General features: G+C 40.8%; 1 protein-coding gene across 1 annotated transcript; it reads right to left on the bottom strand.

Moving 5' to 3' along the window:
• Window positions 1–363: 363 nt before the first annotated feature.
• Window positions 364–27341, bottom strand: LOC115926003 (tRNA-dihydrouridine(47) synthase [NAD(P)(+)]-like). The gene is made up of 12 exons (XM_030990195.1): window positions 27203–27341; window positions 16888–17046; window positions 15479–16193; window positions 13990–14142; window positions 13593–13709; window positions 12970–13035; window positions 12077–12187; window positions 10848–10944; window positions 8984–9110; window positions 2667–2754; window positions 1511–1692; window positions 364–457 (listed from the first exon to the last, which is right to left on the bottom strand). Exons 2-12 carry the CDS (start codon window positions 17037–17039, stop codon window positions 385–387), a joined length of 1881 nt encoding a protein of 626 aa, XP_030846055.1. The 5' UTR covers window positions 17040–17046; window positions 27203–27341; the 3' UTR covers window positions 364–384.
• Window positions 27342–27494: the final 153 nt, after the last annotated feature.

Genomic DNA, 27494 nt, shown 5'->3' with positions numbered 1-27494 from the left:
ACATTATTGCTCTAAAATCCTCTGTAGAAACAAGTACTAAACATAACTCCTACAGCATAGAATGTATGTCACCTGTCTTCTCAAGAATGCCAATAATATACCTGCCAACATTTGATAATAAGAATTAGGAATTTTCAGCACGGTATGCCTTCAAAAATAAAAAGGAAAAAAAAGAAAAAAAAAAGGAAAAGAAAAAAGAAAAATTTGAACTTTTGAAAAAATTGGAATATTCTAAATTTTCAGGTCCTAAAAATACAGAAATCTAAATATTCCAGATTTTTCGGAAGGGTTGGCAGGTATGCAATAAGCCGCTAGAATTTGTGGTTGATCGTGCCACTGCTAGTTGTATGGCTTGGCTATTGGTGTTGCTGAGCCGTGTCAGTTTCACTTGTAGGAGCTGGCTTTGTGCTTCGCTAGGAATTGGAAGTCATCGGGTACAGGGCCAAGAAACATTTCACTGAAACAAAAAGCAGATTACATCCTTACTAAACTAAATAATAATACAAATTATACATGAGAACATTTACAATTACCGGTAGGCTTTAAAAAGCCAAGATCAGTACTACTAATATATGTTTCAAGTTTCAAGTTTTTATTGTTCCACATTTTACAAAAAATATAGATGTACTTACAAAATAGAAATTATACAATACATGTAGTATAAATGAGCATGTCTCAATGATTCTCAATTCATACAATAGATAAAGTAGAATGTGAGGAACCTATCAAAAAGCAGTGCTGGTATATTATAGGTTCCTGGAAAAATAAGTATTGTAGATGAAAAAAAACGTAGCAGTAGAGAAAGACGTTTGGCATGTAAAGCTCCTACAATCACTCTGTTGAAGTACTTTACAAGCACTCTGTTGAAGTATTTTACATTTCTTTTCTTCACAAACTGTTAACATTTCTCAAGTTATCATGAAAATTGTTTCTTTGACATACATGTAACAAAGCATGTCACTTATATATTAGGGGCTGGCATGACACAAATGTTTTTAATGATTAAGCTTTTCCTACAACATGTGCCTGCCAACCTACATGTACATTGGATAGGCACATAACCCTGATAACCCTGAGTTACATGTCCGCTGATTCTAACCCAGTTGGTAATGGCTATCAGGATCTCCAGATTGTCCTGGGGGGTGTTTCACAAAGATTCTAGGTCTAACTTAACTCTAAGTTGGACTTAAAGATTATGGAAAGCCATTAGCATCTATGAAAATATTTTGTAAAAGTTATTTTAAAAAGCATAAAATCATTCATATTTTCAATTATCAAGGACATTTCATGTTCTTGATGTGGAAATTATAAAAAGTCTAAAATACTTGAATTTAGAGTGTCGGGCTAACTCGGACCAAGGACAACTCGGCCCAGCTGCCAAAACGGACAGATTTTGTCATTTTACCCTTACCCTAACTCTAACCCTAACCCTAACCCTCAACCTAACCTTAACCCTAAACCTAGTTGTCTTTGGTCCGAGTTAGCCTGACTCTGTAATAACTGATCTTACCTAATTTTGACCCAGTCAGCACAATTGGCACTAGCCATCAGTGTTTCCAGATCGTCCCGACCCACATAGTATGGAGGCCTTTCGTTGATCTTCTGAGGCAGTGTCTCCAGGAGTCCAACCGGGATGTAACGATGGAGGAAAGACAGCCACTCCAGAAGGAATCTTCTGGTCTTCCGTACTCCCTGCATAACAAAAAACAACATTAAAAATCATTATAAGATGATGACGTGGAACCTAATCAAATGATTGGTTGAGAGCGTACACGTGACCAGGCATTTATTTTGCCTAACACGTAATTTTGATAATGACCGAGCATTATCAAATGCTAATGACCAGTCATTAGTAAAATCATTTTATAAAACAAATGAAATATAATCTTATAAAACAAATAATGCACATCATTTTGTTCCGGCATTAGTAAAATTACCCACACTTGTTACCTTCAAAACAGTCCAAACATCCTCAGCTATCGCCTTGGGCGTGTTAGACTGTTCCAAAGGTACCTTGTGTGGGTATTTCTTATTAATGCCCTCACTGCTGTGTATTATGTGTATATTTATATTAATCTACATTAGCCACTCCATTCCCCAGGGAGGGAAATGAGGACCTGGTAGGATTACAAAAACCTTTGTGACAGAAATTGCCATATGCCCTCATGGTGACCATAATGGTGGAAATAACTCCAAGAAACGGTGCATACTGTGTGCGTGAATGAATCACGGATTTGACTAGCATTTACAACAGAAGGGTAAATCAAGGGCAAGTATTGTAGACATTGTACTATTGTATCACTTTCTTCCATTTCCTAGGCAAGCAATCACATTGAACTTATCATGCTTATCTGATACATACTATTTCCATGTTCCCTATTTAGGTTTGAATTGCGAGGTGCCTGGATGTTGGACGTGGCTCGTATTGTTGGATGATATGACAGGACTTAGACACGACCTCACGTTTAAGTTGTGTCTAACTAAACAGTTGTTTAACTGTTGCCATTGATGAGATGTTGTTATTATGTTTTATAATTTGTATAATTGTGTACATTGTTAGTGAGTAGTGAATTTTCCATATGTATGGACAATAAATCAATTCAATTCAGAATGCCGTATTAAACACTATGTAAATCTAGATGTATTATTATCATGAAGAGACATACCTCACTGTCCGAGCCCCAATGCAATAGTCCTAAGTTGATGTAATCCTGCAGAATATCAAAACGCTCACTAGAAGAGATGTCCCAATGTCTGTAAGAGAGGCACACAATAATGAGAGAGAAGGAAAAAAAGTAGAAATAAATTAAGAGAATGTTAAAGAGATATCATTAAAATCTAAAAGCATATGTGAATGTCACTCATTTGCCAATTTCAAGCAAGATTGATTTTGTAATCATTTTTATGAATCTAAAACCCTTTGACACATATTTGTTCCTATTAACTGCGTTTCCAAACATTTCCAAGATCGTCGGGACAGTTTCTGTTATTATGCAATGAGATGATCAGCATTTAAACCAAGGCTGTGCACAACAGTGTAATGAGGTACCCGAGTACACTCCCAGGCTTACAAGCGAATACTCAAATATTTGGACGCCATGTTTTTTTATAATTTTTTTGATTTTTTTTTGTTGTTGTTGATTTTTTTAATTTTTAATTTTTAATTTTTGAATTTTTTATTTTTTATTTTTTGCCACCACCATACCACTGGAGCAGTATCCCAAGTCCATCGCAGAAAATGCATGCAATTTTACTTCGAGTTGCACTTGAAGGCGCCGATTTAATAATAATAATAACAGTAAACAATGCTGTTTTAAAAACCAAAGATGGGAGAATAATCCATTTTCCTTTGAGTCCAAACAGAAATCCGGACATTTGGTCTCAGTTTCTGAGTGGTGAGTTTGACAGTGCTTGAGTTGGGAAACATTTTTACCGACAGTACCATGCCAGCGGCCGCCGCTCTCCCTGGCACGGGTAAGCGTCGGCCTGGACAGTGATTTTTTTGTTGTTGTTATTTGCGGCCGAATATTCGAGTACGAAAAATCGTACTCGAGTAGTTGTCAACCGTGCGGGTACTCCAACATTCGATTACACGTCGCAGCCCTAATTTGAACATTATCTTTTATGCTAACCCAGCATTAGAAGCCCATGCTCTAGAAGAACATAAGCTTTTACTACTTTAGTGCATTGGTTGATGTTTTTTTTTTAACTGACTACTATGAAGGCATTAGGCATGTGTATGCTTGTAGGTAAGCAACCAGGTGACCAATGGCTTTAAGTCTTCTCCCATGGACTTGGTAATGAGGATTAATGCCTTAACCAAAGGGCTCTAGCACACTGACTAAATTTTGAACCTAGGACCTCCTGAGTAGAGACCACTCACCTACCACTGAGCCGTCACGCCTCATAGTCTTAGTTATATTTCCTTTCAGCTAGACTGAGCTTACTTTTGTCATTGCTTTTTGTCTTGTTTTGTCCTGTCATGTCTTGTTTTGTCTTTGTCTTGTCACAAATGAATAAGCAATGCTTTTCACCAGAATCTTCTTTGTAAAAACGACTTTTACAAATCTCAGCCATGCTATTCTGCCACTGTGCTGTAAAATCACTTTCAGATTAAGACAAGTGTATTCTTTAATGAGTATGTTAAATTGAATGGAACGTCAACTCAGTAAGCATGGCTGAGATTTGTAAAAAGTTGTTTTTACAAAGAAGATTCTGGTGAATAGCAGTGCTTATTCAAACAGATACTTGCATCAATTTAAATCACAATCATTATTCGTCGCTTAATCCCTAATCGCCTTAGAGCCTTAGGTGGAATCCAGGGACAGATCCCCCGGAAGCTCAGGGGTTTGAGGCATTTAATCACGGTGCGATGAACAAATTTCAATACTCACTATTTTGTGACACTGGCAGGTCACTATTTGTTCTTTTATTCTTTCTTTCATTCTATTTCTCTTTAAAATACTTTTTCGAAAAAGTGAGGGGGCTCGAGGCCCTTGAGCCCCGCAGTTCCGCGGGTATAGATGTTGCGCTATATGTTGCACTCAATTTTGCTCTCTCTTCGACAGGAAATTCATATTGACATATTTTATATGAATGTTTCTGCTTTATATCAGTTTGTTGCTACATTACTCAGGAATCTTCTAGACAAATTTGGAGTTGGAAATGTTCAAGATGAAGCAGCTAGTATGTAGGACAGTTTGTCATGAAAATACAGGCTTGGTCAACTTCTTGAACCTCCATTTTACAACATGCATGCATGAATGACCAGTCACCTATTGTTGGACAGATTAGAAACTTCCTTTGTTTTGGTCTTAAGCCTATTCAGAGTGCTAAACATGACCGCATCTACTCAATGGTAGAATACATGATTTTGGACACACCCCTGGTAGGCCTTGAGTAATACTCTATAGCACTGCCCATGTAGTAATATGGCGAACTTTGGACTGCATCTTTCATCTGTGATACTTTTGATTGTGATAGCCATGATTATACAAGAGCCTAGATCCTACAGTTCTTCTAACCTAAAGGACATAGGTACTCGGGTCAGGAAAGTGAGGCTTCAACGTGATATCTATCGTGCAGTGCAGGATCTTGGAATATGCCCTGTCAAACCAACGCGACGAGGGCGAAGATCTTTCTGCAAGTCCCGGAAGGCCATCCCTGTTTTAATCAGTGAGAGGTATGAAGGGAGATCCATGCAGCAATTTGGAGGTAGAGCTCCAATTACTTTGAGAAGGGTTTCATTAGCTGGACCCTGCAAAATTCCACTATCAACGAGAATCGGGGTTTGGAATGCACAATCGATGATGAACAAACCAACAGAAGTCTGTGACTTCGTTTTATCTGAAAAACTTGATATCCTTGCTATCACGGAAGCTTGGTTACGAGGCGATCATCGAGACGGTCCAACCATCGCAACAATTCAGAACACCCTTCAGGACTATCGCCTATTCAAATTACCGCGAAAAGGAAAGAAGGGAGGCGGAATATGTGTTCTCATGCGGGATATGTACACCTGCAAATCCAGACCGCATCTCTTTGAAACATTTGAGTGTTTGGAGATAACAGTCAAATCCACTGGCCAGGAAACCCTGTCAATGTTTATCATTTACAGGCCACCAGGCACACAGAAATGCCTTCCTCCAATAAGCTTTACATCAGAATTTTCAAAACTTCTGGAAACGGTAAACTTGTTGACAAGCCATGTTGTCATCTGTGGTGATTTTAACATCCATGTGGATGACCCTACAAAGACGGACACCAAGACTTTCCTCGACCTTCTTGACTCCGGTGGACTGAAACAGTTGATTTCTCAGCCTACCCACTCCCGAGGCCACACCCTTGATCTTGTGATAGTACAAGATGATGATGACTTCATTGGAGATGTTACCATCTGTGCATCAATGCCCTCTGATCACGCAGCTGTTATCTTCTCTGCAGCCCTATCCAAACCCTCTAAAAAGAAGAAAGCAGTGAAACTTCGCAAGCTCCGCAACATCAATCATGATCACTTTCGGAACGACATCCAGACCAGTTTTGCATCAGAGAGAAACCTGGAGAACCTGGCTGTCAATGACAAAGTAGACTTGTACAACAATACTCTTGGTGAAACTCTCAATCAGCACGCACCAGTCCTTCAGAAAGTTGTACAATTGCGCCCTCATGCTCCATGGTATGATCAGGCCCTGAAGGCTAAAAAGCAAAAGGTCCGCTCTAAGGAGAGAAAGTGGAAAAAGGGAAGTCCTAGATCAATTCTAGACAAGGAGGAAATGCAGAGAGCGGTAGCAGAGTATAACACATGTGTGAAAAATGCGAAAAAAGCATTTCATCAGAATTTGATCTCCAAAGCTAGCAGCAAGGAACTCTTTCAGATAGTTAACAAGTTGACAATTGAAAAACCAGGTCAACATTTGCCCTCCCATAGCACAAGTTTGGAGCTTGCACAAAGATTTTCGAACTTCTTTGTTGATAAAGTATGTCAACTAGAGATGGATACTGACTCTTCATCATCATCACTTCACTACAATGACTTGAGGAAGACATCTAAACCAAGCTGCTCTTTGGAAAAGTTTCTCCCAGTGACTCAGTCCGACGTCGCTCGCATCATAAAGTCATCCAAGATCAAAGCTTGTCCCCTTGACCCTCTACCGGCAATGGTATTCAAGAACTGTGTCGAGGTTCTGCTCCCGGCTATCACTGATATCATAAATCAGTCCTTGCAGACGGGCATCTTTCCAGCTTCCCTCAAGTCCTCGCTCGTCATTCCCACACTGAAAAAACCCAGTTTAGAACCAGAGAGCCTCAATCACTACCGCCCCATATCTAATCTACCATTTCTTGGAAAAGTGATTGAACGTGTCGTCTGTAAGCAACTAATGTCATACCTTGATGGAAACTCTCTTCTGGCGTCTAGGCAGTCTGCCTACAGGCAGTATCACAGTGTGGAAACAGCCCTAGTAAGAGTCCAAAATGATCTTCTCCAAACTTTGGATAGCAGAAATGAAGCAATCCTTGTCTTATTGGACCTTACCTCCGCATTTGATACGGTCGACCATCATATTCTTCTAACTGGGCTGAAAGAAAGATTTGGTATCACAGGCATTGCTGCTGACTGGTTAGCGTCATATCTTTCCAATCGGCAACAGCGAGTGTTGGTTGATCAAGCAACATCTGATCCAATTAGTCTTCGATGGGGCGTCCCCCAAGGATCAGTAATTGGCCCGTTGCTATTTGTATGCTATACAACTCCAGTTCAACAGATAATTCATGCACATGGCCTGTCCTGCATGATGTATGCAGATGACACACAGCTGTACATCTCTATGAACTCCGATGACAGAAATCGAGCAATCAGAAAGCTTGATGTGTGTCTTAAGGAGGTTCGAACGTGGATGGGAGGTAACCATCTCTTCTTAAATGACAACAAGACGGAAGTATTACATGTATCATCTCACATGAAGAGCAACCAGGAACTGCCACCTTTCTGCTTTGGAGAAATCAAGCCCGCTGAAGCTGTCCGGGACCTAGGGGTAGTCATCGACAAACATCTATCTCTTCGTCGCCACATAAATTTGGTGTGTCGCAGAGCTTCGTTCGCCTTAAGAAGAATTGGTGGTATTCGCCACCTCCTTAACCAGAAGACAACAGAAATACTGATCCATGCGTTTGTCACATCACTGCTGGACAACTGTAACAGTCTTCTCTTCGGCGTTCCGGACAAAGACATTTCCAAACTCCAACGAATTCAGAACTCTGCCGCCCGTCTTGTATCTATGTCAAGTAAATACAATCACATCACTCCCATCTTAAAGGAGCTCCATTGGTTACCTATTCCCGCACGCATCCACTACAAAGTTATCCTGCTCACATTTAAAACAATCCATGGCCTTGCTCCTACTTACCTATCCGAGTTGATAGCCCAATATCTACCAACCAGATCACTCAGATCTGCCTCGCAAAATCTGCTAGTAATAAATAGAAGCCGAACCAAAACTTTCGGTGACAGGTCATTTGAATGTGCTGCACCAACCCTTTGGAACTCTCTTCCTAGCACTCTACGTGCTCAATCAGACAAAGACATGTTTCAGAAAGAGCTCAAGACATATTTGTTTAACATTTCCTTTTAATTTTGTACTGGTTCCAAAGGGTTGGTGCAGCACATACCATCTTTGTAATCATATTTATATTGTTGTATAATTATAATCATTTTCAAATATTACATGTATCACCTTTAATAGAAGCTATTTTCGATTTGTCTAATGTATAACGTATGCCTACTTGTAAGTTTTGATTATAATTATATGTAATTATTGCGATATATGTCTTTATTTCTATTGTCTTCTACATTTGTAAAGCGCATTGGTATTACCTTCGGTAATTAAATGCGCTATATAAGAGCTAACTATTATTATTATTATTATTATCATGTCCTGTCTTATCTCATTATCTCTGTTTCCTGTCCTTTGTGTCTCGTTTTGTAATTCTGTTCTTTTTGTATATTTCAATTATTCAGACACTATGACCCTAATAAGGCCAAGGGGGGGGCATCATGGCCTCCCCCCCCCCTCCAGGATTTTTCTGATTGTTCGGGAACGCATATGGATGGCGCCCCGCCGCTCGCTGAATTTTTTCTATAGAGTCTTGCGCAACTTTTAACAGAATTTTTTTGAAAATCGGACCTACAGTTACAAGGTCACGGGCCATACTAAGACCTTAAATAGCCTGGCCTTTTTAGGGTTAAAAGGGTTTATGAAAATAATATTCATGTTATACTTATTCTTGGGAAACTACAAAAAAAAGCTATGCTTTCAAGTAGGTTCCTGTTTCATTTCATATTTTTGAACTTACTTTGTCAACTATGTTCTTTATTGTGCAAACAATTTATATATGAAATGGAATAAATTCGAATCAATCAATCAAGGTATAAAGACTTAATAAATCAGCAAACACTTTACAAACTTTAGAAATGCTAGTATGGTACCTTTGTTCTTTGATTTCAGTGAAGATCCAAGGTTTGATGAGGGCGCCCCGGGCAATCATCTGACCGGTCGCTCCACTCTGCTCACGGAAGAAGTTTGAATCCTCAAATGAAAGAATGTCTCCATTGCCTGCGTAAAACAGATATAGGACATCATTCAAAAATGTTTTTAATCATATACAACACAATTAATTATAAACCAGAGCTGCCAACCTTGTGCGACCAAAAAAAAGGAATCATGATGGCAAAAAAAAAGGAATTTAAAGCAAAAAAAAAGGAATTCAATAAAGCGAAACTTACAACCACACGCGACACACTTCCAATGCAGAAATGTCCATTCCTCATGCTGTTTTTTCCATGTTAGGACCTAAAATTTATTTAGAAGTTATTTTTTATCAAGTGCGTGCAAGCTTTAGGTTAAAGACAGGTTTTTGTGTATCTCTACATGGTTACAAACCTTACAACACAGTATTACTACATGTACATATACATCATAATAACATTATAAGAACATGTCATTACGCAATTTTACTCTAGGTACTCTAATGGGGTATTTCAAGAAAGTTGAAAATCTCCAAAATCAATCGTAAATCGTGCGATTAATTGAAAATTTGCAATTGATGCAACTCAACTTTCTTGCAACGCCCCATTAGTAAGAGAGAGAGAGATAGAGAGAGGGGGGGGATTAAAGCTAGATCTTGGTACCGGTAACTTAATTTTATTTAAAACTAGATGGAACTTCGGCTGCGCGCAGTCGAAAATGATGCCTCCTTCATAGAGCAATTTTAGAAACCAAAACAGAAGAAATTTTTTAAATTCCAGTTCAATTGTAATCCATTAACAGGTTCTCAGAATATCGTGATTACAAGCAATTTCTCATATACATATATGACCCTTTGATCTTTGACCTCATGACCCTAAAATCTACTCATTTCATTGGCTCTGCAAGATGTCCTGAGTTAAATAGTAATCCATCTGTCAGTACTAATGAGAATGCTTTCACAAGCTATTTTTGCATACATAATGAGCCAAAGACCTTTGACCTTTGACCTTATAAACCAAGAATCTACTCAGTTTATTGGCTCTGCAAGATACATAAATGAAGTTTGGCAGGAATCCATCAATCTGTTCTAATGATTGTACGATCACAAGCTATTTTTTGCATACATAATGTGCCCCGTGACCTTTGACCTTTGACCTCGTGACCCCAAAATCTAATCAGTTCATCGGCTCTGCAAGTAACATACATGACCTAAGTTTGGCAGGAATCCATCAATCGGTTCTTGAGATAACGTGATCACGAGCTGTTTTTGCACACATAATGAGCCCTGTGACCTTTGGCCTTTGACCTCGTGACCCCAAAATCTAATCAGTTCATTGGCTCTGCAAGATACATACATGACCAAAGTTTGGCAGGAATTCATCAATCGGTTCTTCAGATAACGCGATCACGAGCTGTTTTTGCATACATAATGAGCCCTATGACCTTTGACCTTTGACCTTGTGACCCCAAAATCTAATCAGTTCATTGGCTCTGCAAGATTCATACATGACCAAAGTTTGGCAGGAATCCATCAATCGGTTCTTCAGATAACGCGATCACAAGAACGGGACGTACGTACGTACGTACGGACGGACGGACAACCCGAAAACATAATGCCTCCGGCTACTTCGTAACGGAGGCATAAAAACTTGAATCCTAACAAAATCCTAGGAAATTTAGGAGACTAGTGGGGCATGGCAAGAAAGTTGAGTTGCAATCAACTGCAAATATCAGCTGCAAATTTTGCAAATTGCAATCAATCGCAACTTTCTTCCAATGCCCCATAAGACTGCACCATAGTTGACCTTTGACCTTAGGACTCACCAATGAATGGATGCGGATCTGCAGCCTGAACACAGTCTTTCAGATAATCCCAATCGGCTAGCTTGGAATACCGCTGCTCTCTGGTACGACCATGAACCTAGAAGGGGAAGAAACATTAAAAATCCTTGATTTTTCATGTCACGTGTATGTGTAGTCCCATTTACACATTTCTGTGTGTTTATTGCATGTAATTTTCAGTAAGATTGAGTCAGTTTCTATGATAGTGATGAGTAAAAAAACATCATAGTGCAAACCATTAGTAATGAATTTCATGAAACTTGTTTGTTTGATGTTTGATGTTGCTCGTTGCTAGGTCGGACAAACCTTGAGCTTGCTCGACCTGGCAACGGCAGACTGTTGTACGCTGAATGGGCCTTGGCGGGGGAGACCCGGGGATCTGGCGCGGGCGGGTGGGTTCGCGCGTCTCTGGTCTCTCTGGGAGCAGACATGTGCAGAATTTGATGCACGTTGTTGATGGTCCATTATTTAATTTATACTGGGAATCTCGCTCAACAAGCCTAGCTTTTCTGAGATTCCCTTTTTTCCCCTCTCAGTTAAATCAAGCAATTTAAAATATGTTGTCTAATTCTCAAACATAAATGTACTTTGTAGACTTATTTGATTACGAAGATACTTGTCAGTATTTCGTTACTTGTATAATTAATTTGTTCTATTATGTATTGTATTACTGAATGGTTTATTAATTTGTGGATATTTGAGTGGAAAATAAATCAAATCAAATCAAATCAATAACAAATGTTAAATTTCCATGACAAATTTGATCTCAGCCAATCAAATGCCATGATTTCAGTATTTTATAACAGTTCTTGTTACTTGTTATTGATGACAAGTTTTAAGAAACAGGGCCCAGAACTCAACTATTTCTTGAAAGCACATTTAACAGTAGTAATATATTCCTGAGGAGTGTTTTACAAAGACTAAAATTGACTTTAAGTTGGACTTAAATATGGCAGACCATTCATGCAACTGTTTTCTCTCATCATTATGATCTTTAGATACAAATTTTTCCTTCAATAATGAACTATCAAAAAGAGTTAATTTGGTAGATTTGTGGCCATGATTAATACGTCCCTTGGGAGACCAATGCCAGTAAATGGTGAGAGAAAACAGTGGCATGAACGGCGGCCCATAGTTAAGTCCAACTTAAAGTCAATTTTAATCTTTGTGAAACACTCCTCAGCTACAGTAATACGAAGTGCGATATTTACCGTGACAACAGATGCTCCCCAGTCGTAGATACGACGGACGATCTTATGTGCGACGGGATTGTCGTTATGGACACCGGTTCTCATCTTCACTGTCAGCGGAATATCAAGAACCTGAATGGAAAACAAATCAACAAAAATTCCTCATCAATGTAACCCCTTCTCTCCTGCTCAAATTATGAATGTTCTACATTTTGGTTAAAAAAATAACTGTTTTGTTTTACAGAAGAAACAGGGACATAAAAGTATGAAGGTTGGGAGCATTGGCATACTGTTGAAAACTCTTGACTCTCAAATGGGAAATACATAGTTTGGTCTATGCTCCGTGCTTACATCCTTGGACAAAGTCTTTTACCACAATCATATTATCATATTATTATATTATCCCCAATGATGGGGGTAATATAATAATTGAAGGGCCTGCAGGGAGAGCAGTATGATTTATCAACCAACTTCTACAAAGATTTAAGACCCCAAATACTGTTGAAAGCTCATTTAGGATGACTGTTTGCAATCCTCATGATAAAGAAGGGGTTTAAAAGGCCTATCCCTACACAAGGTATTAAAAAACTTAAAATTAATCAACACCTCCAAATTTAATTGAGATATTAGTACATTGTGCAAAAAATGTCTGTATCTGATAAACATACAGCAGTGAATATGCACTTGGGGCTTTGTTGCTTGCAGCTATGTTTTGCATACAAAAAATGATACCAATAATTAATCTTTATGAGAAAAAATGCATCTTGCTGTTAACATACACAAATTGTCATAGCATATGAGAGAAATATGTACAATCTAACAGTATGGCAAATGATGCATCTGAGAAACTAATATTCCCATCTGCATGTTAGATGTATGTGATACAAAAATGGGTGTGCATGTAAATGACTTACCGAGCTCATTCCTCTCACAATCTCCTGAAACTTTCCCATTCTATTCATCAAACCAGATCCAGCTCCCTGTAATAGTCAAAACAAGTTATGAACTACATGAAATTCATTACGTATCAAATTAAGGAAAAAAATCCTGTAAACTGTAAGATATTTTACATTTAACATATTTTAACATTTATGTCAATAATCAAACAATCATTAAGCTTTTGAATAGTTTTTGTGTTTGTGTCTGTAATTATCACTGTTAGGAGTTTTGTGTTCATCACAGTGCAGAAGAGTATAATTATATACTACTGTAGCTGCGCTATACAAATTGATCTTACTATAATTATTATTTACGAAAGTGCGATAAAACAAATACTGTCATTAGCAACGGATCAGATTTCTGGGATTCCATTGCTTTTACAGCACACTGTAATGTCCTCATTCGTTCTACATAGTCATCAAGACTTAAATATAGCAGGTTTCCCCCATGATATACATGTATATATTTTCTGAAGGAGGAAAAAAATAAAAAGGAAATATAATAAAATAATCTGGAAATATAATAAAAGGCAGCAAAGTTCTTCCACACACCAAACAACCATAACAATCAATGAACTATAAAGAGGTTTAGTACGCACCTTGTGATAAACCAGGTCAATTGGGCAGCCGACATTGATATCAATAAAATCAATATCTAATCTATCATTGAGCAGCTCTGCACACCTAGTCATCGTGTCTGGAAAACCACCACAGAGCTAGAGGAAAGAATTCATTAAAAGGGGAAAAAAAGTTTTTAAATCCTTAAAGTGGCAACACATTGAGGTGTTTAAAATCATTGTTGTTGGATTTCCCTTTTTTTCCCCAAACTTTTAGACAAAGCTTTTACTCACATGTACAGCATTTTCAAAGAAGTAAAATTTTATTAGAACAATGTAGAACAGAACAAATATAAAGGTTGCCAATTTGAAGAACATTTGATGACTCCACCCTTAAGAAAAAAACCTTGTCCTGAAGGGAAGTGAGAAGATAATTTACCTGGACACCGAAGACGTCTTCTGAAGGATGTCTCCTCAGCAGGGCCCATTCAGACGACTGTCCTTGGAGTAGATTAGTACACATGGCCATCTCACCGCATGTGATGTCCGCACCTAGCTTCTTACACACGGCACGGAACGGAAGATTACCAACCTGTAACAACAAGCACAGACGTACAACAGATTAAAAATCATCTTTGTGTTCAGGCAAGCACCTTTCAGAATTAAAAAAAACATTCTGATATGTAACTCTGGAATCCACCCCTCCCTGTCAGAGAGAAGACCACAATAACACAGCCTTTAAAGCTTATCTGCCGTAGTTTACAGGAGGGATTAGACTGCCCTGCAAGGTCACTGGACAGGTGGTTATCTCAGCAACTCAGCTCTCAGTTAACATAAGAAAAAGAGGATCATGGGGGACCAATGGTCACCGATTAGGCATTGTTTGTTACATAGAGGGCGCAAGTAGCTACAAGTAGTGCAGTGGGCCTTTAAAGGATATAAGATATAATTAATGCAAACATATAACATTTAAGTTTAGTCTCCAAAGTACATATTAAAAAGTTATCCAAGACTTCAATGTTACCAAGTTTTTCTAGATTTCCACTGCCATACATTGTAGGTTGTTCAAGTCACTTAAAGGTATTACAAAGTTTTGGTATGGGGTCATGAATTTGGTTCAAATTAACATATTGGAAGCGTATGCGTCCCTACAATATTCATTGATCGTTGTCGCGGTTGAAATTGAGTTTAAAGTTATGAAATTGTAAATAATAAACTTCTTATGTTGTATAGCTCCCTCTCAAGGTCAAGATATTAATTAAGCTATGAAACAATATTTCTTGACTAAAATCAACCGATTAGCTATTCCCATTTGGAAATTATATATCACAACTACGTATTCTGAGATTTTCATGGTCGCAGCTACCATTGTACGGCCATAGGCGCTATTTGAAATTTATCAAAATTTACCGGGAGCACCGGTAAATTTTTATATTCAATTTTTCTCGAAAACAGAAGTGTTTTAGGGGCTATTTTTTTTAGTGCTTATAATACATCCACAGGGGCATCCAAATATATCAAAATTGTAAAGATTCACTATCCACCCAATTTTCAAAAATTCCCAAAACTTGTATTACCTTTAAAGTTTGATAAAGTATTTACTGCTTCGGACAAATAAATGCTTACTGTTCTGTTTGTAATTCACAATGAGTTGATGAATTGTAATGTTAGACATGAAGGACCTGTAACTCACTAACAGTAGCACTGCCAAACTGACTCCAAAAGGCCTTGTTTTGGGCCATTAGGGGTACATTTATGTTGTTAGGTCTGCTGGAGGTCTGGTGTCAGTCTCATTCGTGTGCCTGAGGAATTAGTTAGAATCACCGTATCAAGATGAGAACAGTGCTATAAAAATACTGTCTCACAAGAACTAAATTCATGAGAACTACTTGTAAACTCGTAAGCGCTAATGATTCAGCAGCACTTACAGTTGTCAGTGGTGCAAGCAGGAGTTTGTCCTTCACATCAAGCTTCTTCTTCTCCTCTGGCCGTAGCTTGATAACATCAGCATCCGTCACAGTCCCTGCATGGTTGTGAGCATCACCACTAGTCGGCATGACAACAGTAGGACTTTCATTATGGTCTTTGCAACCTGGTCCTTCGGGTCTCTTAGAGTTAGACTCCTTTTTCCTAGTATCCAAAGTCCTCATGTACTGATCGGACTTCTTAAAATGGACGTTCCGTTTCCTCAACTGAATCTGCAAGTCTTTGCTCAGGAGATTCCTGACGACGCATTTGCCTCCCGTTTCCTTGACCTTCTCCTCATCGACGATGTTCTTCAGGTTATCGTCTATGTGGGCACCTCCAAAGCGGCAGAGCATGCCATAAGGACAGCTGCCAAATTTGTCAAAATTGATACATCGCGGATTGATATCTGGGGCTTTACCCGCCATCAGCTTTTGGATATCGTGGCTGAACTTGCACTTGTCACCGAATCTGCAACCGGCGCCCCTCAAGAAGTCCAAACAAGGACGCTCTTCAGACGGAACTGTTTTTTCCCTGTAACGTTTCTTATTCTGGCCTTTCCCTTTCTGCTTCTTTGTTTCATGCTGCTGGCCCTCGGGTTCGTTGCGCTGCTCCTGGCTCGCTTTGGTGGTGCTATCCTGGTAATTTCTTTTGCTGTGTCGTGTGAGGTCAATGTACCTACAGTAGGTACAAAATAACAGCAATACCAAAAAGAAGTGAGTTGTTTTAGGGCTTGTTGGAGCAAAGAGCAAAACAAGTAAATGTATATCAAAGTCAGGGCCTAGTAATCTAATATATTTTTTGTCTACCATCATATTTGTGTGTTGAAAATCAACACGGGTTGAATGGTCACATTGGGGAAATGAATGAGCCTTTGCCAAGTTATTTAGAATGAATTGTGATTTGACAAAGTGCAGGGTACTACCAATACACGCTTGCATTACTGACAAAAACCCTGTGGCTCATTTTCATTTACGGGAGCTCTCTAATGGGTTCAGCAAGCAAATTGTCCTCAGCTGCTCCCATCCCTTAACAGAAATGGGGGATGTTTCACAAAGATTCTAAGATGAACTTAACTCAAGTTGGACTTATAAATTATGGAGAGCCATTTGTAGCATTAAAATAAAATATATTTGAAAGCAAAAATTCCCCAAGTATTTTAGACTTTTCATAAATTCCACATCAAGAATATGAAATCTCCAATGATAATAGAAAATATGATTGATTTGATTCAACATTTTATGCCTTTTAAAATAAATTTTACAAAATATTTTCAAAGATGCCAGCGGCTTTCCATAATTGTTAAGTCAAACTAATAGAGATAAGTTCAACTTAGAATCTTTGTGAAACACCCCCCAGTTGTGTTTCTTACCTTGCTTTCACCAGTGCTGTTCCAGGTTGAGCTCTGACATGGGCTAGTAACTCCTCTTGAGAGGGCACCTGGACCTGATCTTGGACCTGGTTTTCAGTTTCAACAGTTGGCTCCACAGCTGGAACTCCACCTTCTGCTTGGGCATCAGCCATGCTAGTTCTATGAATAACAATGGTTAAACAATAATTTTGAAAATCTTTGCAAGGAATATTTTGAAATATCTAGATATTAAAAAAATTTAAAAGGTAGCGAGTTGGCTCAGTCCATAAAGTGTCTGCCTGTCGAACCGAAAGTCTCAGGTTTGAATCCCACACAGGCGGATGACCTAAGCCTGCGTTGTGACTTGTGTGTTAACGTGCCCCTCTCTTTATTTCATAGAAGTAGGATATGTTAAGTGGAAAACACTCCGTCCCTCGGAAAGGGTGTTAAATGGAGGCCCCGTTTAGAGGAGAGTCACCACCTTTGCACGATAATAACCCACTGCACTGTTCATATAAGAGTAGGGGGAAACCCCAGGGTAGTGGTCCATCTGCACAGTATTCAGTCACTTAGGGGAAATCGCTAATATTTTGAATTCTTACCTCTTTTATTTGGCAATCTACCCATCAAAAGAAAAGAAAGTTATTCCTCTAACAGGATTTTATAGTCACTTAAAATATAGAATGATGATAAGCAAAATACTTCCGAAAGAAGACGGAGCATTTTTCTGCCCAGAATTTGGTCGTGCCGAATAGAATTCGGTCACGCGATTTGTGGGTGGTATCTCCGTTGCCAAGGAGCGAAGCGTATTTCACACAATTTCACACACTATTTCACACAATTGCGCGATAAAGCACTGAATGTCAATACGTTGACTGAATACTGGACGAGCGATACCGCATGGCAAGGATATCGTATAAATACCTCTTGCACATCGGTAAGTGCGTCATTTGCAAATTCGCTGCCATGGAGCGAACACGGAAGACCTCCTCTTCACACACATACTAAATTCATTGCGACAGCACATGTAGTTGTTTCGCAATAGGCTTCTACATATGGCTATGCATGTGAGCGCATGTGCTAACTGCTAACAGAACGCAGAAGCGCAGAAAGTTGTGCGATCTTTCCGGGGCCCTAAATCTGATTTAATTTTGAGAGTTAAGAAAAGTTGTTCAGCTGCCTGATTTGTGCAAGTTTTGTGGCTCATAAATAACTTTTTAAATTGTAACAGCTGTTGAAACGGATGTCTGACCAAATACTGGGCGCGCTACCATCGACCATGGTGTCAAATTTGCCGATCAGCCACTTCGGTTCTATTGTGTGCAGTCTATGCAATAGTGTGTGGTGTGTGTATTTGTGTATTAATTACACCTGCCTCTCAGCAAGTATGCAGTGCTAGAGGTCAATACGCATTAGCATTGACTCTATGGCTTTGATTTAGCGAGGCCAAGGCTCTATTCTTCTCAAAAGTAACTTAGTAGTGTAGTTTCATCTTCTTCTTCTTCTTCTTCTTCTTCTTCCTCCGCTCTATCGGAGATCAGCAGCTACCAGGGTACTGCAGTTTGTCATAGCAGGCAGGATTGTCAAGTCAGGTAGAAAATGTATTAGCGATTGCATTAGCACGAGCAGAGTGGATATTGTATAAAAATGACAGTGATGCATTAATAAGAAGGTTCTTTTGGTTAGGGCAGACAGTTAGAACATTCGGAAGTAGGACTGCCCGCGTGAAGGTCTCAGGGTCATCTGGACTGAATAGAGCAAGTGTCGACTGCTGTACGCCTCTGTGGTGGAGATTGTCGACCAACTTCTGGCGATGATTCCTAAGTGGTTTACACTTGGCTATGAAGTGTGTGATGTCCTCCTCTTCCCCTTTGCACACTTGGCAGAATCGGATCGTACCCTTCTTGATTTTACACAGCCGGGATTGAGTTAGGTACGTCTGAGAGAGAAGTTGTGAGCGTACAATGATGGCTTGACGTAGAAAACTTGAGGAGATGGACTTCGGGTAAAGGTCATGGGGGGAGCTAGTGTTATTCTTGAAGAAGGCGAGAGATGATTTTGCATTGATGGCCTCACGGACTTTCTTCTGCATAGCCGAGTCAATTGCAGACCTAGTGACTGACTTCCATGTAATGTAGGGAACGGGCTTGGAGAGGAGGGAGTGAAGGTTGGGGAGCTCATAACTTCTCAAAGTTCTTTCCCAGGTCCTCACCAAGGGAGTGAAGTTGGTGATAGCATGATGTAGTGTGCGTACCTCATATCTTGAGTGTGGCAGATTGATAAGTTGACCTATGACGAGGAGAATTTCTTGGTCAACTCGCATGCTCAGAGGAAAGAGGCCTGTGAGAAGATAGACAGCATCATCGGCAGCACTGTTGGGGAGCCCGAGGATCTTCTTGAAGAGCTGGTATTGGGATCTGTCCAGTTTATTTAGCCTTGTCTGGTTGAGCTTCATGATGGCCACTCCATACAGCATACGTGGGATGCAGTATGTTTTCCAGAGTCGTGCACAGTGGTGTGGTAGAAGACCTCCTGTGTATGCACCCGCTCCAGTGAGGGCATAGAAGGTTTTTGTGCCTCTGGAGATCATAAGGTCTGTTGGATCATGTTTGGAGGAGGACTTTATGATTCCCAGATGCGGGTGTTGGGTCACTGATTCGATTGGCATCTGTCCAAGGATCCACATGGGTTGGGCCGTTGACTTGTGAGCTTTGTTATTGAAGGTAACAATCTTGCTTTTCTGCGGGTTGATGCGATATCTCCAAGTTTCTGCATATTTACATGTAACATTCAGCATCTCTTGAAGCTCTGTTGGAGATGAGCTGACTAGCGCTACATCATCGGCCAGGACGATCACACCAGCATGCTGGCTCAGCAACTGGCAACCTAGCCTCTTGTCTCTCAGCTCCTTGATAAGACCGTCAACAAAAACAGTGTACAGCAGGGGGGAGAGTACCCCACCTTGCCTGACACCCTGGAGTATCGGTATCGCTCCACTTGTATTGTCAGACCACAGAACTCGGCTTTCCATGTTTTCATACAGAGATCTGAGGAGGGCTGTGTATGCAGGGTCAATGTTGGTTTGATCCACTTTGTAGAAGAGGCCGTCATGCCAGACCTTGTCGAATGCCTTCTCTGCATCAAGGAGAGCAACATAGGTAGGCCGTTTCTGGCAGGTATTGATCTCTATTATGAATTCCATAGTGCATGAAGTCAGCATGCAGGAGTGGTTTTTCTGGAACCCGAATTGTAGCTCATCTGGTATACCATTGCCTTGAAGGGTCTTCTCTAGCCTTGGTTTGAGGATAAGCTCAAGGAGCTTGGAGAAGGATGAAGACAAGGTAATCCCTCGATAGTTCCTAGGATCGCGGGGGTCCTTTCCTTTGCCCTTGTGGAAGGGAAGAATCAATCCATCTTTCATCTTCTGCGAAGTATGAGCGGTTGAGAGGTAGTAGTTGTAGATGAGCAGAATCAAGTGCATGGTGGCTTTTCCTATGTATATGAGGTGCTCTGGGCTGATGTTGTCTGGACCACTGGCTTTGCCCTTCTTCAGTTTAGTAGTAGCTACCTTGATGTCATGAGATGTTATGGTGAGAGCATACATTGGTGCTGAGAACGTGGGCTTTTCAGGGATGTCGAAGGCATAGCTGCTAGAGGCATCTCCTGTATGGTCTGGTAGGGAGAGGTCAGTAAAATATAGCTCCCAGCCCTCAATGACTTCGCCGTCCCCTTGAAATGTTCTACCATCGTACTCTAGTGACTCTGTACCATACCCTGAGCTGTCTTTGGAGCACTGGTTCTTGACAAGTTTGTGGAAGAGCTGCTGGTTCGTCTCGCAGGCGTTCTCGATACAGTTCAGGAGTTTTCTGTTGTTGTGAGCTCGAGATTGGCGGAGCTGACTTCGAAACTTCTTTCTGCATAGGAGGTAGTCTGTGAAGAGTGTACCACTGCGAGGCTTAGCAGCTGTTTTCCATCTCTTCCAGACTTCAAGGGCGGCGTTGTATGAGTCTTTGACTTTCGCGGTCCATTCTGGTTTGCCGTGTTTACCTGTGGAAGGATAGCTGTGTGGGAGGCTGAGTGAGGTCTCAATCATGGCCGTGGTAAGCTTATGAAGCAAGTCGTCCACAGATGTGTTGTCCAGCACTCTCTTGTGGAATGTAGTAAACAACTGCCTTGCTGTAATTTCAAGGGGATCAGTATATTGAGCCGCTATCTGATCTTTGGATGCTTCTGTCCATTTGATTTTCAATCTTTGCAGTTTCTGGGCTGGCTGAGTGGTTGTTGCATGCTTTGGACGATCTGTATGTCCTGGTAGCACTATAGACCATTTGATCCTTACCAGCAGGTGATCCGAAGTGTTCAGAGGTGTGTCAGGGCCAATGGTGAGATCAACAAACTGGTGGAGTGATGAACTAAGCGTGAGGAAGCCATCGATAAACGATGTCTTTGCACCATCATCCGATCTATAGGTGAAATTTCCTTGGCTTCCAAGTTCTTCTGTTATGCTGATTAGGCCAGCATCTTCCAGAAAGGCTCGAAGGTATCCTAGGGATCTTTTGTTATTAGGGTTGACTGTGTCAACATTGAAGTCACCTGAAATGACAATGGCGTCGTCAGTGTGGGTGGATAGGATGTTGGATATGATGGCAAGGCTCTCCTGGTATTCTACAAGATCAGTTTGATTGACGCCAGACGGTAGGTAGCAGTTTATGGCCAGGATGCACTGTTTTGACTGTTGAAGGTGTATTCGAACTACGTTGATCCTGGTAGAGTGGCAGGGGATTTCGCTGTAGCTGGCAACCAGCGTTTTACGAAGTAGTGTTGCTACCCCTCCTTTTCCTCGTCCTGCTCGTATGGCATTAGTATAGCTGATGCAATCTGCTGCTTTAGCTGCTACAAAGTGTTGGCTACTAATGTCATTTAGCAAATGTAGTCTGTTTGTATAAAGCCAGTGTTCTTGAATAAAGAGGATATCAGTCTTGCTGGCAACTTGATGGGCATATCTCAGATTGGACTGTATTCCACGTACATTCAGTGTTCCTAATGAAATATTTGTTGTTTTTATGCGGTTGTTAGAAGGACAAGGCTTGATTGAACAAGGTCTATGATGTGGTGGTGGTTGGTCATTACCATTCTGTTTTTGTTGAGATTGCTTTTCGCATCTGGTGCTGAGAGGATCTGGAGTGTGTACATCAGTGAGTGGTATGCTGCATCGAGAAGGGCTATGTGAGCAGTTGTTGAGGCTCGGCCTGCATGAAAAACCGGCACGGGAGACTGAGGATTGGCGGTGTGCTGAGCTCCTTTTGCTGGAGTACATGTATCCCCTGCGAGTGAGGTATCGTGCAGTCTTGTTGGTGAATGGCTTGGTAGTGGATTGAGTGGCTGCAACTTTTTCTGTTGGTTTATGACTGGGGTCTCGTTTGTGATGATCTGATGCTGGGGAAGCATGGGTGGCGAGATGTGAGTCCTTTTGTCATCTGGGCCCCGAGGAGATTTATTGTGATCTTGCTGTGTTGGCGATTGGTGTCCCCTGTATCTTGGCAGATTTGTTCTGGTGTGAGAGGGCGGCTGCTTCTGTGGTTGAGTCCAGCCCATCTCCCCTGCACTTTGACTTTGTCTGGTAAATGTGGAAGTAGAGATTCTAGTAGGGTTCTCTACTCTGTCTTTGGGTTTGTTATTGTGATCTTGCTGTGTTGGCGATTGGGGTCCCCTGTATCTTGGCAGATTTGTTCTGATGTGAGAGGGCGGCTGCTTCTGTGGTTGGGTCCAGCCCATCTCCCCTGCACTTTGGCCTTGTCTGGTAAAAGTGGAAGTAGAGATTCTAGTAGGGTTCTCTACTCTGTCTTTGGGTTTGTTTTCGTGCACATTGTGAGAAATTTTGTTAGGCCTCCTTTTTGGCGAATGCGCGTTCGTGACTTGGTGGTGATGCTTGATTGGAGTAGGATAACTGCGAACGGGTGTCTTTTTGCTCTGTCCTGATGGGCGGTTACCTCGTGGAGGGCTGCATTTTGTTGTCGAGTTCCACCACGTGTGTGAGGGGAGATTTTCGCCGCCAGGTGGAGCATCATTGGTCTCCGAGAGCACAGAAAACCGGTTTTGTGTTGGTATGCTGTAGTGTTGGGATGTTTCACTGTTTTGACTGCTCTGACGGTGCGCTTCCCTTGGTTTGTTACAATCCTTGCTGGTATAGCGTTTTGGGAGATTGGTTACCGGCTCTGATTGGCTGATATTGATCCCATGCTTTAGGCAGACTCCGTACAGAAAGTCATTGTGGGCTACTATACAGTTGAAGTCCAGCTCATGTTGAGTCTTCAAGAAGTTTGCATGTGCTAGGTCATTCTGCTTTTGTTCCAGAATGTTCCTTGTCTTTTGGTTTTGTTCCTCAGCTAGCTGAGTCTCTCTTCTAGCTTGGTTGAGTTCCAGTGCTAGTTTTTCATTTTCTATTAGAAGAGTGGCTACAGAAGCAGACTTAGAGTTTATTTCGTCTTTCAGTTTACTTATTTGTTTCACACGATCTTTACATGTCTTGCAGTTAGCTTTGGAGATCTGCGTAGTTGAGGGTTGGCTGACATTTTCCTCAATATTTACTTGTACACCTCCAGCTGTTGTGAGGTCAAGTAGTGTGCAGGAGGAGCAGATGTAGGTGTCTTTTTGGAGCGATGAGAATTCCGATGTGGTAATGCCAGCACATAACATATGATACCAGTTTTCGCAGGCAAGACATTCGACTGAGTCGCTTGTGGCTTCAGTACGACAGATTGGACAGATGGAGCAGTCCTCTTCTGAGCAAGTTATTATTTTGTCATCAGAGATAGGAGACGAAGTATCCCTTTGTGGAATAACTGGGCTATTGGTGATGTTTTTGCATGTAGTGCAGAGGAATTCTGCAGTTGAGTTTTTCAATAGTGTTTCCAGTTCGATATCTGACAGTCCAGTGCAAGCGAAATGGAACCACTTGCAGCATACAGAGCATCTAGTCGTATCTAGACAGGCATGATTTGAGCATCTTGGACACATAGTGGTTTTGTCTTGTTCTTCACAACCGCAGTCTTGTTTAGGGTCTTTGATGTGAGGGTCTACATCATATGTTGGTGAGGCCTTATGTTTGCCATCTGGTGGCGGGGCGCTGTGTACTGCCGTGACATGTGCTGTTGTTTCCGTTGGTTCCGTGACCCTGTGTGGTTGCGATATTTCACTCTTGTCCATATGCTGTTGTATTTGTCTGCTCAGCGACGTGCAAGGTGGGCAGGTGTAAGCAAGGGAGATGTTGTTTACATACTTGTGGATGTCTTCCTTTTTGAGGTTCACACATGTGTAGTGATACCAGTTATTACATTGATCGCATTCAATGGTTTCCATACATGAGTGAGTGTTACACTGTGGGCAGAGGAGTTTCTTGTCGCTGACTGTGCATTCACATATAACTGTAGCTGTAGATGGCTCAGCTGCAGTGTTCATTCCTGTAATGCACCTCTTGAGCGCTGTGGTTGCCGATCCCTTTATCAGGAGTGATAGCTTTTCGGCTATTTTCTTATTTTCCTCCGCAATGGCGACTAGCCCACTTCTCCCGGTCATTGAGAGAACCTCAGGAAGATGATCTTTAATTAGCAGGTTCAGGCACGTGCCATTTGCCAGGATTCGATTGTTTGTATTATACATATTTAAAACAAACTTTGTTCGCAGACCAGGATTTCCAGTATATTTAAGCCTATTGGCAACCCTTATCACATGTTCTACAATGTGACCATCTGCATCCGCTACATTGCGTAATTCAATTGCCATGGAATTCATTTTCTCATTGATCCCCTTGAAGTATTGGATGATGTTTCTTCTGAGAGACTCATAGTACGCTGTACTGCAGGAGATCACCATCTGTCGACCATTATCCTTCATTTCTATTTCTGTGTTTGCTTGGCATTTCACAAGTTTCTTCTGTAATGCTTTCGTTCTATTTAGGGAATACAGTCTTTGCGTGTGTATGGTTGTTGGGTCCTCCAAATCGACTGTGTTGATTGAAGTGAGAGCCTTAGTATCTGTGCTGGTCGTTTGACTCTTCTCATCAATATTTACTGCCGCCATGCTTTTTTTTTCTTTGAATGGCAAGGGTGGGCGGGGTGCCAGGAAGGGAGACTCACAGATAACACCAGTAAAGCTACGTAGAGAAAGCCAGGCGCAGCGAAGAGGCAGAGCGAGAGTCGAATATTATGAAATTCACGAAGCAAAGTAACCAAGATTTTAGAAGGAAGCGAGGGGCGTACCTCTAGCAGAGTCTTGTGCTTGTAGAGCTCAAATTACGTAGACTCTAGTAAAATATTGTTCTAGCGAGAGAGCACCAGCGAGAGAGCACTAGCGGTGAGGAGTTAGAGTACACAGCAATACACGGCCAATAGCAGGTGTATGTCAGATGGTCGACTAATACTATCAAGCAGTAGCATTACAGTAGGAACAGATCATGCAAATGCACATGCGATATGAGTTATGAATGGCACAAGTATTACACAAGGAACGTCAAACGTTTTTAGCAGAAATAATGAAGCAAGCGTTGTTAAATAATATGTGAGCAAACACAGTTCAGTTCCATGCACAGATCAAGGAGAGCCTGCAATATAACATGCAAGATTTGCAGCATCGGAGTCTTGTACTTGTCAAGTTTAAATTAAATGTAGACTCTGGTATGATAAAGCACTAGCGAAAGGGTACTAGTGGTGAACTCTAGCGCAGAAGAGTTAGAGTAAACAGCCATACACGGCCATTAGCAGGCGTACAGGTGTATGTCAGATGGCCGACTAATACTATCAAGCAGTAGCGGTACTGTAGGAACAGATCATGCAGATGTACATGCGACAAGTTGTGAATGGCACAAGGATTGAACATCAAATGTTTTAGCAGAAATAATGAAGCAAGCGTTGTTGAATAATAAATGTACAGTATGTGAGCAAACACAGTTCAGATCCTTGCACAGATCAAGGAGAGCTTGCAATATAACATGCAAAATTTGCAGCATCAAAGACTTGTACTTGTCCAGTTCAAATTATGTAGACTCTAGTATAATAAAGCACTAGCGAAAGGGCACTAGCGGTGAGCACTAGCGGTGAGCTCTAGCGGAGAAGAGTTAGAGTAAACAGCCATACACGGCCAATAGCAGGTGTACAGGTGTATGTCAGATGGTCGACTAATACTATCATGCAGATGCACATGCGATATGAGTTATGAATGGCACAAGTATTACACAAGGAACGTCAAATGTTTTAGCAATGAAGCAAGCGTTGTTGAATAATATGTGAGCAAACACAGTTCAGTTCCATGCACAGATCAAGGAGAGCTTGCAATATAACATGAAAGATTTGCAGCATCAGACGACACACACATACATACAGTCAGGCAGACATGCAATGGACTTACCATGAGATCCGTCCAGTTATACAAAGTTTCCTTAATATTCAAGTATTCTTAAATACTTAACAGAAAATTATGCTTTTCAAGTAACTAATAGGTGGCTGCTGCTCCATCAATCAATAATAGCATGATATGACAGGCATTAATCCAGGCTTGCTTGGTAGCTGTTGCCTGCAGGTAGACATTTGCCCAATGTGGCAATGATGTGAGCTTTCCCGCCAGCCAAAGTTTAGCTTTTTGTTGTTGACAGCCACACCTGAATGAGGATATGGGACTGTACAAAGCTGCTGATCCACTTCAGTGAGATATTGTTGGGTTATCTCTTGGTTGGTTTTCTTCAGTTTTCTTTGATAAATTGCTCAAAATGTGGCCGAATGGTGACTGATACAGTCAATGAATCTAATTTTGCTGTGGTTTTTACAAATTCAGCCAGAAAATGACAAATATAACAAATAAATAGGAGAAAAGTTGACAAGATCCACTCTGCGCGCGCTCATGCTCATGCTCAAAAAACAAGTGTTTTCACTGCAAACACATGAAACAACTCACAGGAATTCTTCAAAATCGGAAGTTTAAATGACACCTAGTCAAGACTAGATATATAAGTACAACACAATCTAAGTCTACAGTACACTCACTGATGTTGGAAAAATACTTGGAAATCAAAAACATCTACCATCATTCATCTCGACGTAATTTATACACGCGGTGTACATCGGCCGCGGCCACTCAATTTTCAACGCGTGGGACTACAATAACGACTTGGCTTTACAATTTTCCCAATCTACCCGTGTTTTTTCATAATTGTAGGAAATTATCGAGGGTATTAAACTGTAAACAGTGCATTTGAAACATGAGTAAAACCTTATTGTTTTTTTTTAAATGAAAGAAAGATAAATCTGCTGCAGTGGACTAAACAGTAAAAACGAATAACACTCACGTGTAGTGGGAGCTGCTTAAACAGATTTATGTAATATTCATGATGCACTCGAGTCTTGATCCAAGACTAACTTTAGAGCAACAAAATTCTCATTGCAAGGTCAACGCACTCTCAACATTACAATATTCGATTGTTGCGTCACAATAGGCCAGTTTCGTAATGTAACCAAATTTAATGCATAAGTCTTTGTGAAGTGCCTCAATACAAATTATTTCATTCACCTGATAAGAATAATAGTATTTCAATAGTTAGAATGCAGCTAAATATATTAAGTGTTGCTAGGTAGGTCAAG

The sequence above is a fragment of the Strongylocentrotus purpuratus genome, unplaced genomic scaffold (assembly GCF_000002235.5).
Source record: "Strongylocentrotus purpuratus isolate Spur 01 unplaced genomic scaffold, Spur_5.0 spur5_scaffold_19, whole genome shotgun sequence".
NCBI classification, from domain to species: domain Eukaryota; kingdom Metazoa; phylum Echinodermata; class Echinoidea; order Camarodonta; family Strongylocentrotidae; genus Strongylocentrotus; species Strongylocentrotus purpuratus.
Note: the sequence above shows the minus strand (reverse complement) of the source record. Positions and strands in the feature narration are given on the sequence as shown.